Raw genomic sequence first — 13,638 nt, 5'->3', positions numbered from 1 at the left:
AGAAACGTGGAATGTCCCTGGAAAGTATTCACAAACCATGTGTCAAGTCCTTATGCAACTGGTGTCTGTTAAATGACATGTGTGTCATCAGTGCTGATTTGTTGACAGCCCTGGAACCCCCAAGTCTGGCTCCCCGCTGGTCAGCCCGTGCAGGGTCAGACTGCAGGGGCAGACAACTCCACGGAAGTGTGGGCCAATGAGAGCTGACCACAGCCTCTGCTCCAGCACTTCCAGCATCGGACACTCTGACAGGCAAGAATATTTTGATCACACAGAGTTTGACATTTAAAGTATGTCAGCTGTAACTCTTGAGAATCCTCTAGCCTTTCTGTGATTTTACTAGCTGCCCAACCTTTTCTGATAAAGTTCTGTATTGAATTGTATTGGGGAATTGAGAAAAGGTGTCACCAGAAGTAACTAAATAACATTATAATACAACTTTGTTTAATTTTATGTACTGACAAAGTTTTAGATCATACATGAACATATGATGACAAAAGAAAGTTATGTATGGATTATTTTGTTTTTTTGTTTAGCTGAAATGAAATATTAATATAAATATCCCATAGTTTTAATGTTTGTAAACCAATTATAAAAATCTATGACTTATTTCAAAACGTCTGAAGGGAACATAATATGGTTCAATGACTGTGAGACAGACTTTATTACTTTTTGTCTACCTAATACAATTGTCTCCTTATAAAGATTTTGTTTAGAAAACATATGAATTTAAAATTTAAATAATATAAAAATAGATAACTTTTAAAGTTAGCTGTCTATTTGTGAGGTGACCTCCCCAACATCCAATTGTATAGTTGGAGACCCTCCTGAATTAATCCTGTCAAGATTCTGTGGTGTACCATTGCTGATTGCCATTTAAAACCTCATTCTCTTTTTCTGGTCATCAAATTCCTGTTCAACTGAAAAAGTTCAAATGGAGTTTTATTATTTTCTTAAAGTTTTGATATAGACTTATCATTTTGTTAGGATTTTTTGCAGCAGTAATTTGGCTTCACTGACATCAAAGGTACCTAAAGTTTCAGCCCAGCGACAATGCAACTGATATGAACTTGAATAACAAAGTGCCTTAACAACTTTGTACATATTAACTATAATATGATTTGGTTCCTCGGACATGAAATGTGATCTTGTCTTCTTCCTGCAGGGAACTGGAAGACATCCATCTGAGGACTCTGACATCACCCAATGGAACTCTGCCATCACAGAGATCTGTTGACGACACGGTGGAAGATGCTCTGGATGACACAGATCCTTCTCTACAAGCTCCCTCAGCCTCTCACTCTGAGAGAATCGTGGCAGAGCGATACCGGAAAGGGAAGAAGCAAGTGTATCGGGTCAGAACCCGTACCACTTCACCCCTGTTCGGCAGGGCTACTCCTGTAGTGACCCCACAGAAGTCAGACAGTGATGTGCAATCAGATAGAAGCATTCTTCTTGATATGAGATTCAGTAACTCCTTTGACCAATCACAATACGTGTCTTATGTAACAGAGAATTCAGTGCAAAGCAGCCAATCTGAGTCAGGTTCACTAAAATCGAAAAGTCTGAACGATTTATTTCAAAATGATGTGGAGAAAAGGTTACGATTGTTGCTTGAGAATGGTGGTCCACATTACAACTCTGAGGTCATATTAAATGATACCTATAGCAGTTCAACAGACTATCCATTGTATGGTGATGAACATTATGTCATCAATGACAACTTTACGCTCAGTCCTAGGTCAGAAACGAATGAACAAATGACAGTCGCGATGGACGACATTGGTGAATCAAAGACAGAGGACCTCCTTTCTGATGACTCCAAAGATATGTCATCACTTGAATGTTCCAGTTTGAGTGAACAATCCCCTGTTTATTCCAAAGTTAAGACAATCTCAGGTCAGGAAAAAAGTCCAAAGAAGTATGTGAGTGAAATAACAGTATTCCCAAAGTTATTTGATGATAATAAGGGTATTATGAAAACCGTCAAAGATGAACATTCGGAAAGCCAAACTCGGAATGTTGGAGCTTCCAGAGAGAATTCGTTAACTAGTGACAGTGATCCGAGTTTCAGTCCACGGATCAAGGACACTGATACCGAATTCTTCATGGAAGCAGAGTTCCTTGATGCGGCTATGAAACCAAAGAAAAGCAGATTTCAAAAACTGTTTGGTGGCAAGAAGGGTAGGTATAGCCCGTCTGCCCAGGATATGCCCCCATTGTCTGCTGGAGGCCACAGCCGGCAGGTACCCAGAAAACAAGCAGTGAAAACTGCAGCACCAGATCTTGTTCTGGCCCAGGAACATGCCAACCAAAGTCAGACTGACCTAGTCAAGGAAGAGTTAGGTGAAAGTGTGGTTGATCAGATGATCACTGGGCATTTGGCTCAGCAGTCAAGGAATTTCAAGGATGAGATTACTAATTCTGGGCATTTGACTCAACAGTCAAGGAATTGCAATGATGAGATTACTGATACTCGGCATTTGACACAGCAGTCAAAGGAGGTAAGAGTCGAGAGAACTGTGAAGGATGTGAGGTTTAGTGTTGAAAGAACTCTTGATGATACGTGTATTGAGAGCTACAGTGGGAGTCTGCTTAGAGAAGGAAGAATTACACCCTGTGAATCATCTGTGTTAAGAGACAGGCATGAACCGGCTGATGTGATAAGCAGAGATGAAAAGGACGGTGTGTTTTTGGCTAGTCCAGTGGTGATTTCATCAGGGAGAGGATCCTGTTTGGATCTTGGTGTATCTGATGACAACATACCACAACTAGACGCTGTATCAGATCCTGACATGTCGAGAGTGTGCATGTCGGGGTTTTCAGCACAAACTGATCAATCAACTCCGTACATGTTTGACAGCGTGACATCCTCAGAAAAGCCTTTGGTGGGCTGTGAAACTAGCAATACCATTTCCCACACAACTGACACTGATGTAGAATCTTCTATCAATACTGCTTCCCACAAAACTGATGTGAATGTAAAACTCGGCAGTACTATTTCCCATACAACTGATCCTGATTTCGTAACCTACAATACTGCCTCCAACACAACGGATCATGACATGTCATATTTCTCAGAAGGTTTTGATCATCTTGAAACATTTGATGAAAGGTTTGACGGCAGTTTTTCAGTCAGTGGGTCAGATCACCTGAATAACTCCCTCTCAGCCAGATCAATATGGAGTGAATGCAAAGACCTAACGGAGGCAGATAATAGTTTTGAGGATGTCTTTGATGGCAGTTTCACACCCAGGAGTACTGAAAGTAAGGAGCCATCTTGTCAAATTAAAGAAGAAGGTGACTTGAAAGAAGAAAAGGAAAAATCTTCTGGATATGGATCAGAAAATTCACGCCAGACTTCAGAGACAAGGGATGAGCCTTTCAGTGATGAAGAGAAATCGAATCACAGCAAGGTTATAGTGGAGATACCCAGGCATCCATCTGTAGATCTGAATGATGAAGATGTGGATAGGATATTTGAGATGGCTAAGGACCCTCCCACCTTTGCTGCTGTGGATGATGCCTTGTCCTTTGGGGAGTTGAACACCGATTACAGTGTTGTACTTGATTCGAAAGGGATGAATGATATTGTTGAAGAAGCTGAACCTGTGGCCTTTCAGGCAAATTCACCTATAAAAGTGAAATCTGATAGTGAAAGTGGGGAGATATGTGATGAGTCTATAGTTCCTCAGCTGTCTCATCAGTCTCCACCCATGTCCAAAAATAAGGTTCCCTCAAGACTCTGTAAAGGAAATAGCCAGATGACTTCTAGTACTTGTTCTGATGATATAGAAGATATTGCAGATGCAGGATCCACAGCATCCAAGCTGTATGAGAGTGACGAGATGGGGATGTCATCAGAAAGCGAGGCTATCCGATCTGCCTTTGACTTCCTCAGTTCATCATCAGAAGTTGAGGCTCTGACCTCTGCCCGTGATAGACTCAGAATATTAGAGGAAGAGGACAGTGGAGAAGACGAGGATTTGGCATCATCCATCAAGATTCTATCTGACCTGAGGAAAAGCCTCCTCAGTGAGAATGAAGACCTACTTTTTGAACAAGGATTTATTCATGAAGAGGTCACTGAAATTGAAAGGGAAGACTCCAAGCCCCCATCTCCTCCAACTATATCCGAAGATGATGACTCCAGTTTCCAAGTGGATCCTAAACCAGCCGGGATCCACGTTGAGATCCAGGTGGACATACATCACTCCAATGTTGAGGACTCGGATAACGGCAGTGAGATAGATGCGCCCCTGGATGTTCTGGATGAGGAAACCATGGTAGGGGCGGGGATGTTGTTGCTGCCGGAGAATCATGTTGATGATGATGATGAAGCAACAACTCCAAGACCTATGGAGGAGGATCTGGATGCCAGTATTAATCCTTTCAATAGAACGTTCACTGTATCAGCTGACTGCAATGGGGATGATGTGAGTATTAAATCATCCAATTTAGCTACCAGCGGTGGCCTGGTGAGATCGAGTTTGGCAGATGAGCTGAAGCTCCCACTATGGGAGAAGTTTCCTGACTTGTCGTCTTCAGAAAAGAGCACGCCAAGAGGATATGAATCTTCAGCTATGGAAGACAGTATTCCAGATAGTTCTTTTGATGTAAGCTACAGATCAGTGGAACTTAACAGTGATGTCAACAAAATCATTCCTTCAGTGTCACCAAAGGCTGTTGACAAGTCTGAAACTGAAAAGACTTTAGATAATCCAGAGATGGATGAGAAAGGCTCCTTGGGTTTAATCAAAGAAGCTTACAGTGACAGATCTAGTGGAGGAATAAGTCAGAGATACATAAAGAAGAGTGAGATGGACAGAAAGAAAGCTCTTCTTCGGCGTCAAAAGGAGGTAGAAAGAGATGAAGTGAATGATGAAGGGGAGGTAATTGAAGATGACTGGGAGAGTCATGGGGAGTGTGTTAGTGAGGATATGGACACAGCAGAACTCACTCTTCATGCACAAAACGAAAGACAGACAACACATCAGAGTGGAAATAATTTCAAGGAATTATTTGAAGATTCTGTTGATGTGGTAGATGGTGCAAACAGAATTGGTCCTGTAGATAATGATGTTTCTGAAAGTACAGTTAGTAGTTTATGTGATATTGCATCATCACGATCGGAGAATTCTGCTCACCAAGCTCCTGAATTCATAATGGGATCCGAAGATGTTTCACCTCGGCATTTGACCCAAACAGACCTTCCCGAAGCTGAGGTCAGTCTCTCTGAAGAAATGGATGTAAGTGGTTCTTCAGGGGAAGTGTGGTTCGATGACCTTAACAACAAGACCTTAAATGAGAGGAAAGGCAGCCTCACGTCAGTCCTGAGTCCTAGGGCTGATGCATATCGTAAAGCAAGTGACAGCTGTGATAGTGCGAAATCTGATGATTCAGCTTCTCCAACTGATTTGATAGAAAATAGATATAACTTACCGGATGTGGTACAAAGTCAAGGACTTCAGCCTGAATCTGATAACAAATTAGGAGATCAAGTCAAAGGGAAAACACGTCGAAAGGAAAATCCATATGCAAGGATTTCCGAAGATGGTTCAATTTCAGATGATAGTCAAGAGGAGTCATTTGATCTTTCTTTGAATTCTTTTATTTCACCTTACGCTACAACTAAATCTCTTGCCAAGATTTCCAGCACACCTAAGAGTCACTATAAATCTAAAGCTGCTGAACTTAGCTGTGATGGGATTGAACCAGTTTATGATCCCTATGCGACAATTGACTCTCCAAAGGGAGATAACTCTGATCGTAGAAAGTCAGGGGGAAGTGATATAAACCCATATGCAACACTGAATGAAGTTACTGCTGCTGACCTAAATGATGGTGTTCTGCACTCCTCTAAGGATGTCCTGGTGGAGGCTTCGGGGGAACTGTCGGCACAGAGTTCTGTCGATGTGGGTGACAGGAAGAGTCATGGTGGCATGAAAATTCCTGAGATAAGAATCGAAGCACCAACTGAAGATGAAGCAGATGAAGAGGATAGTAAGAAAGGTGAGGAGAAAGTTTTTCACATTTCTGGAAGTACAGTTAATTATGTTTATAACACATATAACACACTTATGACAAACTGATGGATATAACAAACTGTTTTTTTATCCCGTCCCTTTGCTGTATATACACTTTATATATGATTATAACTAAATTACGGTTATAACAAACTAGGGGCGGTCGGGGAGCCTAGTGGTTAAAGCGTTGGCTCGTCATGCTGAAGATCCGGTTTAGAATCCGGACATGGGTACAATGTGTGAAGCCCATTTCTGGTGTCCCCTGCTGAGATATTGCTGGAATATTGCTAAAAGCGGCGTAAAAACCAAACTCACTCACTCACTCACTCACTCACTCACTCACTATAACAAACTAAAATTGGTGGTCCCTTTGAGTTCGTTATGACCGTAGTTTACTGTATATCATGAAACCAAATTGTTTTATTTAAGCTATCATTTTATCCAGTATATCTTAATTTTAATAACTTTTGTTGTAAGATTTCTTAATATAACATTGTCTTTGATTTTGGTCAAAATTAAGAGTTGTACGGTATCTATCCAATACAATTTTAGCTCCCATGACAGAAAGTTAAGTGCACTTGTAACTTGACCTGTTTGCCTGGCGTCCGGTGTCTGATTATCAAAACAGCTACCATGGAAGCCAATTTGAACAACCGTTTTATTTCCTTTAGTCTTAAGAAATTAAAAGAATTGGTTCTCAGGCAATGGCTTTTGAAAATGTAGTGTGGGTGGGTGGGCAGTGTTTTTTGTGTGGGGTTAACCAAATAAACAGTTGTTTAACCAGATAAACAGTTGTGTACAATCAACCTGGGAAAGGGCCTCCCTACGTAAATGTATTCTTTGATGAGCAAAATACTGGAATACAGTATTTTACTACCATTGAACTTCGAATATTAAAGGACTTTGTTTGTTTTTTTAAAAATGAAAAATAAAAAGTAAACATGTAGCGAACTTATGATGATGCGGACGGTCCCTGAGAACCAAGTCTGTTATTTTTTTTAGCCTTACACAGCAATTTTTAATTGGAAAATCATATAAATGCGGTTATACTAGTGTGGCTCTACATATGAGTTTCATTGCTTAGGATAACAGCCTTAGAAATTGGCACTAGTCCTGTAGTCCTTGCCAAACTGCCCAATAGTTAAGGTATCATAAGGACTAGTAGAAATTTGCCATTTTAAAGGGTTTTGCTATATGTTATCATTATAAGGACTAGTGGGCTAAAAATGTTAATTTCTACACCTGGGATAATGAAATTACACGTATAGCCTTGAAATGACCTTCCCAATTCATCTATGCTCTGTCTTCTGTCATCAAGCATTCTCGGTTTGTAAGAATAATTAACTGAGGAACCACTGAATGAAGCTGAAACTCTTCCTGCTTGTTCCCAAACATGAACTTCTTCATGTGATTTAAATCTGATTGTCAGTATGTTGTAATCTGATTGTCAATGTCGCCACTACATATGATGTTCCATGGTACATTCATTTTTGTGGATTAAGAATTCAGATTTGTCAATTTGGCCGAAATATATGTGAAGAAAATATTTCACAGCAACTCAAGTACGACAAATAAACTCAAATAGGACGTTTTGGTATTGGCTTGATAACGGTATAAGGATCTATACCGAAACGTCGCCTTCACAGTAATTAAAGAAGTTGTTATCTGTAAATTGTGTCTACTTTGTCATCCGTCAACTTCTAAGTAATGCCTATCAAACAATTCAACTCAAATATGACATTTTAAACTTTTGACTACCTAACCAGGTGAGCTACTATTTTTGTTTCAACCTCTTTAAAACATGGCTAGAAAAGTAAACGTAGTTAACATAGATTTCAGACTCCTTATAGTTTCTCTCCTTAACAGCAGCATATATTATTGAACATTTGAAATCTAAACCTGCTAAACTACTTATCAGCATGACCAGTGTTTCATCAGCGTTCTAGTCCAAGTACTTTTCCAATACCACAGCATCTGCAAGATGGAAGTTATTGATAGGAGATGACGTTGTAGAGCAGCTGTGGACTATTGAGACGTATATTTTAAAAAGGAATCTCAAAGAAATAGAACACAATCTTGTATAGGGGTATAGATTATGCGTTTGTGGGCACGCTAAAGATTTATTTTCATTCTGCAGGTTTTAAAGGAATAAGTATGTGAAGATAAATCAAAATTGCAAAGTCAGGTTTATGTTAATATTCAACTGAGCACCATACCATGTGGTTTTCGCCAAAGTGGCCCATCAATATTCATTCACCTGATGAAGGAGTAAGGATATATTCCAGAACGTTGTATTCCTCATAATAAAGAAGTTGACATCCAAAAAATCACTTCTTATGGTAATTTAATGTCTAAGAAATGCATCAACGTTAGTTTTCATTCAGCATTAAGTTCACTTGTGGTATATAGTGAGTGAGTTGAGTTTTAAACGCCGCTTTTAACAGTATTCCAGTTATGTCATGGCGTGTCAGCTTAATGTGGGAGGAAAGCCCAAAGTGATGCAGGTCTCAGACGTTTACCACTTCAGTGAAACCCACGAGCACGGGTATCGTGGCGCCTTAGACGACTAGGTCACCCGTTCCCCCTGTGGTATATATAAGACAGATGAATCACACATAACAATGAAGAATGAGGCATGTTTATTTCACGATAAAACATGGCTCCATCTAACATCATTTCTGGATATATCGAACATATGCTCACAAATTGATGATGTCATAAGCTGGACGATGCTATTTTGGAGAGGGTAGTGAGTATGTTTGAGAAAAAACAATATATTCTCATTTTTCATTATTTTGAGGTGTGTGAGAATATTCAGGATGTACAGTGATTCCTCAATTTACTGCTGTCATCGGGGTCCAAGATCCCGACCCCACCTTCTAGGAAAGAGCGTTATACAGATATTCATTGTTGGTGATCTTTTCTTTACCCAGCTGTTCATAAAATGGTCTTATCCAACATTGCCGAGATCAAATTGTATTCAGGGAGCTTGTAAATTGTATAAACATCCTAAGAGAGACTGTTAATAATGTTGATATCTCATAAGAAATAAAGTACTCATGGTGGTTGTTTATCATGTTTATCATACATCATAGCTAAAATGGATAGAATTATCATTAAAACGCCCGTATGTTATCAGAAATGAGCGGGCCACTGTAACTTGATAATGCCCTCATATTGCTTGAAGACGGGCCATTATCACCCGCGTTGTTAGGTGACATCAAAGGATAGGATAGGTGACGTCACGTTCAATGGTGACGTCATCTGGTTTGTTCTATGACGTTTCCATAATTGAAATTGTAAAAGTGGGTCAGTGACATTCGTGTTGATTGCAGTATATGTTTCAAAACCGATATTCTTTTTCTTTATATTTGATAACAAATTCCATCCATTTTAGCTGTAATAACGGTAATGCTATTTTTCAGGGCATTATCATTTACAGAAGCCCTCAATCTTTTCAGTTAATGGAAAACCTCGGGCTTCTGCAAATGATAATGCCCTGAAAAATAGCGTTACCCTTATAATAAAACACTGTGCCCATCATTGTCTATTCTCCCTGCAGTGTTTTATTGGTAGATAAACAACTACCCTTCATCGTTTCTTTCTTAAATAATGAAAATACTGTTCAGACATCTTTAGACTGTGCGGAGTAGGTCTGTTGTTTCCGAATACTCCTGACTTTAGCCCCTTGGGAACTCGGGGTAGAATGTGTCCCCAGTACCACATTGCTTGTCGTAAAAGGCGACAAAATTGGGCAACCCGTTTGCCGTGGGTTGAGCCCCTGCGAGGGTATGTAAGACCACATCTTCCAAGGTATATTTATATCTACCTATATTTTTGTGGCAGCATATTTGTTCAGTTTTAATCTCAACAATCACCAGTAACTAAAGGAAAGGTATAAATTCTGCTGGGGAACCATGCCAGTAGCAGAAGTATCGTAAGTGCCCAATGTTCCACGTATGGAGACCTTTCCTTTGTCGCTGGCGATCTATAGCCCCATTTGTATATCGTGTCGTTGAAAATAATCAGATATTTTTAATGTTCTACAAGTAGTTTTAAGTCAATCTGTGATATTATACTGTCTGATTACAATTTAAAATTTTTTATTGTATAACTTGTTCAAGTCGCATTATGGCTGAAATAATGCCGACGTGACTTAAAATTCAACTAACTCCTGACCTGAGGACCCATGAAGATTCCGGGGTAGAATAGGTCTTCAGCAACCCATGCTTGTCGTAAAAGGCGACTATGCTTGTCGTAAAAGGCGACTAACGGGATCAGGTGGTCTGGCTCGCTGACTTGGTTGATGCATGTCATCGTATCCCAATTGTGTGGATCGATGCTCATGATATTAATCACTGGATTATCTGGTCCAGACTCAATTATTTACAGACCGCCGTCATATAGCTGGAATATTGCTGAGTGCAGCGTTAAACAACAAACCAACCAACCAACCAACCAACCTGACCTGAGATGATGAGAATATGGCTGAAGCTGGGGAAGCTGTTGACTGGGAGGCTGTGCTATGTGGAGTACACCATGCTTGTCTCCCTTGTTCCGATTTATTGAAATACAAATCACCTCAAAACCATAGTGTTAGTTATGACTATAATAGTATGAATTGGGTTTCTATTTCTCTGTGTGACATTTTCTGGTGATCTAATAGAACAACTATACACCTGCAGATATTTGATTGCTTCAGGTAAATGTTTGGATGATCTCTATGCCAAAGTGATGAAGGATCGGTCTAAGGGAGACGACCCAGATACCTCAAAAGATGAGACGAATCTCAATTCATCAACAAGCCAGTCTTCAAAGGGAGAGAACTCTTTCACCACTCCGTCTGAAGAGGAGCTGTTGGGAGCCTGTGGAGGCTGTGAGGAGCTCTTGGACACAAATGATGAAGGGCCGCCGCTTCCATCTCGAAGATATGAAAGGTGAAAATGAAACCATGTTTACATTTTCCTTTGATTAATCAATTTCCTATACTGAAGGTAATTTTCAAGAGGTAGTAAAATCCCTAATTCACAACTGAAGTTCATCAGATAATTGACCACCACTGTGGTCTTGTGGTAGAGCATTCGCCTGGAGAACTGAAGGTCTGGGGTTCAATTCTTGGCCGCGTCATACCAAAAGACGTTAAAAGATAGTATTTGTTGTTACTCTGCCTGGTGCTCGGCATTAAGGGGCTGAAACAAGGACAGGTCGGCTCGGAGTCAGTATACTGTGTCTGAGTGGGGTATTCATGTCAAACTGTGGCATGGTATCTCAGTGGGCTAGCACTATAAAATCAGCTAGCACTATTAGTACAAGCTGCCACACACACACACTCACACTTGTATGCACGTCGCTATGTAAGTGCAATAATCTTGGACGCTACGTTCAGCTCATCAGATAAATTTGGCTGTGGTTAAAACTATCGGTTGTCATGCAAATGCCCTCTTCAGGTATCCTGTCGATATTTTGCTGGAATATTGCAAAAAGCGGCATTAAATATACTCCCTCACTGCCCCCTCAGATGAACGCCTCTGTGGTCTAGAGGATAGAGCATCTGCATGGAGAGTGAAAGGTTGGTGGTTCAATCACAAGCTGCGTCATACCAAAATATGTTAAAAGATGGTACTTTTTATTACCCTGCCTAGCTCGACATTAAGGGGATAAGTCAGTATACTGTGTGTGAGTAGGGTATTCATGTTAAATTGCGGCATGGTGTCTCAGTACTATAAAACCGGCATTAGTCTGGACGAGTATAAGCAACCACATATGCAGCACACACACACACACACACACACACACACACACACACACTCACACTCACACTCACACTCACACACACACACTCTTACCACACACACACACACGCAAAAACACACACACTTACCACACACACGCACACACACACACACACTCACACACACACACACACACACACACACACACACACACACACACACACACACACACACACACACACACACACACACACACACACACACACTTGCATGGACGAGTTGAACAGTAACTAATATAGGTTGTCTAGACTTGGGACATGGGGTAGCCTAGTGGTTAATGCATTAGCTCATCACATCGAAGGCCCGTGTTCGATTCCCCACATGGGTACAATGTGTGAACCCCATTTTCTGGTGTCCCCGCTGTGATATTGCTGAAATATTGCTGAAAACGGCGTAAAACCATACTCACTCACTCACTTACTCTGGGTGTTCCTGCTGTATTACTGGAATGTTGCTGAAAGTGGCGTAACAGAAGAGATGACTGTTTTGGTTAGCAAGGTGGGTTTTTGTTAAGTATAAGCCCACTCAAGACTCTGATATTGTGAAGGTTACAGTAAGTTATAAAGCAAGGTGTCTTCATTAGCATGAGGTATCTATGCAGTGGTGGAATTTGCAGAAACCCTGAAGCTTGGCTAATTTTGACTGAAAAATATAAAAGTAAAAAAATCAAACACAGCTTTTCTTTTCCATTACTTGTAGGAAAATATAAGCTAACAGTAGGGGGGACGAGTCCAGATTTACTACCCAGGTACCCGACCCCCTATTACCCGCCCCTATCCGGGTACCCAACCCCCTATTACCCTGCCCCTACCCGGGTACCCGACCCCCTATTACCCAACCCTACCCGGGTACCCACTGTAAGTCTCAAGTTGTTTACAAAATGTCTGATTGGGAATTATTTTACCGCAGCCCTGGCCAAAACTATTTAGATACATATGTATAAAACAATCAGATCATGCGTACATTGAAGTTGACTGAAGCTTTATCTTTACTCAAATATATTCAAGTCAAAAGGATTGTGTGCATCATCAGAAAGAAATGCGAACATTAGTGACTTGTAGTGTAACCACTGAGCTATGGCGAGTTTTTGTCTTTAACAATACATCATGTAACTAACCACAGGTCCGGGTAGTACTGTGGGTACCCGGGTCCTACTCAGGACCCACCCGACCCGAGTACACAAATTACCTGATTTTAGGCAGTAACGACTTAGGCCAGATGACCCTCTTATCAATATGTTTTATGTTTAAATGCAAACTTGTAACTTAAACTGGAATATACAGGATAGATGAATACATGTATTTCCTAGTTGTGAAGGTAAATAGTTGAAACAAAATTCTCATGTTGCCATTATTTCCACATTTCGAAACTAATCACCCAGTATATTTGTAATGAATTCATAATGGATATTTTGAAAAAAAGTCCCTTATACATCAACACCAGATAATAATTGGTATTTTAGCTGCTGAAACTAAAATCTTGTTATGGCCAGGCCACTAAAATGTTTTGTTTTCCAAGTGTGCTAAATTTTGTACAAGTTATTTTTTATGTTTTAAAATGTTTAAAATGTCTTTGATTGGAAATACACTTTTTGAACATCTTTTCGTTTGTGTTTTAAGAATTCTTTAACACTGAGAATTTCTTTAAATAAATTTTACCTCCTTCCTCTTGGCATTTGGTTCTGTGAATCAAGATGTTATTTTTCAGAACCAGTTTGATATTATTATTTTAGGACAAAAATAAATTATTCTGCAATTTACAGGAGTAGATTGTAATTTATAATCTCAGCGTTTTTAGTTTTATTCATGATTTTACTTTAA

General features: G+C 40.1%; 2 protein-coding genes across 2 annotated transcripts in view; both read left to right on the top strand.

Annotated features, from left to right (window-relative positions):
- The window catches only part of LOC124145498, a 34,837-nt gene extending 34,548 nt beyond the window's left edge, over window positions 1–289 (top strand). The window contains exon 4 of the mRNA XM_046515278.2: window positions 109–289. Within this exon, the coding sequence (XP_046371234.1) occupies window positions 109–289 (181 nt within the window). The remainder of the gene's footprint in view (window positions 1–108) is intronic.
- An 855-nt stretch (window positions 290–1,144) lies between these two features.
- LOC124145520 overlaps window positions 1,145–13,638 on the top strand; it is a 39,792-nt gene continuing 27,298 nt past the window's right edge. The window contains exons 1-2 of the mRNA XM_046515302.2: window positions 1,145–6,012; window positions 10,729–10,963. Coding sequence (XP_046371258.2) covers window positions 1,461–6,012; window positions 10,729–10,963 — 4,787 coding nt within the window. The 5' untranslated portion in view covers window positions 1,145–1,460. The remainder of the gene's footprint in view (window positions 6,013–10,728; window positions 10,964–13,638) is intronic.

The sequence above is a fragment of the Haliotis rufescens genome, unplaced genomic scaffold (assembly GCF_023055435.1).
Source record: "Haliotis rufescens isolate VD_foot unplaced genomic scaffold, xgHalRufe1.0.p SCAF_8, whole genome shotgun sequence".
Lineage (NCBI taxonomy): Eukaryota > Metazoa > Mollusca > Gastropoda > Lepetellida > Haliotidae > Haliotis > Haliotis rufescens.
Note: the sequence above shows the minus strand (reverse complement) of the source record. Positions and strands in the feature narration are given on the sequence as shown.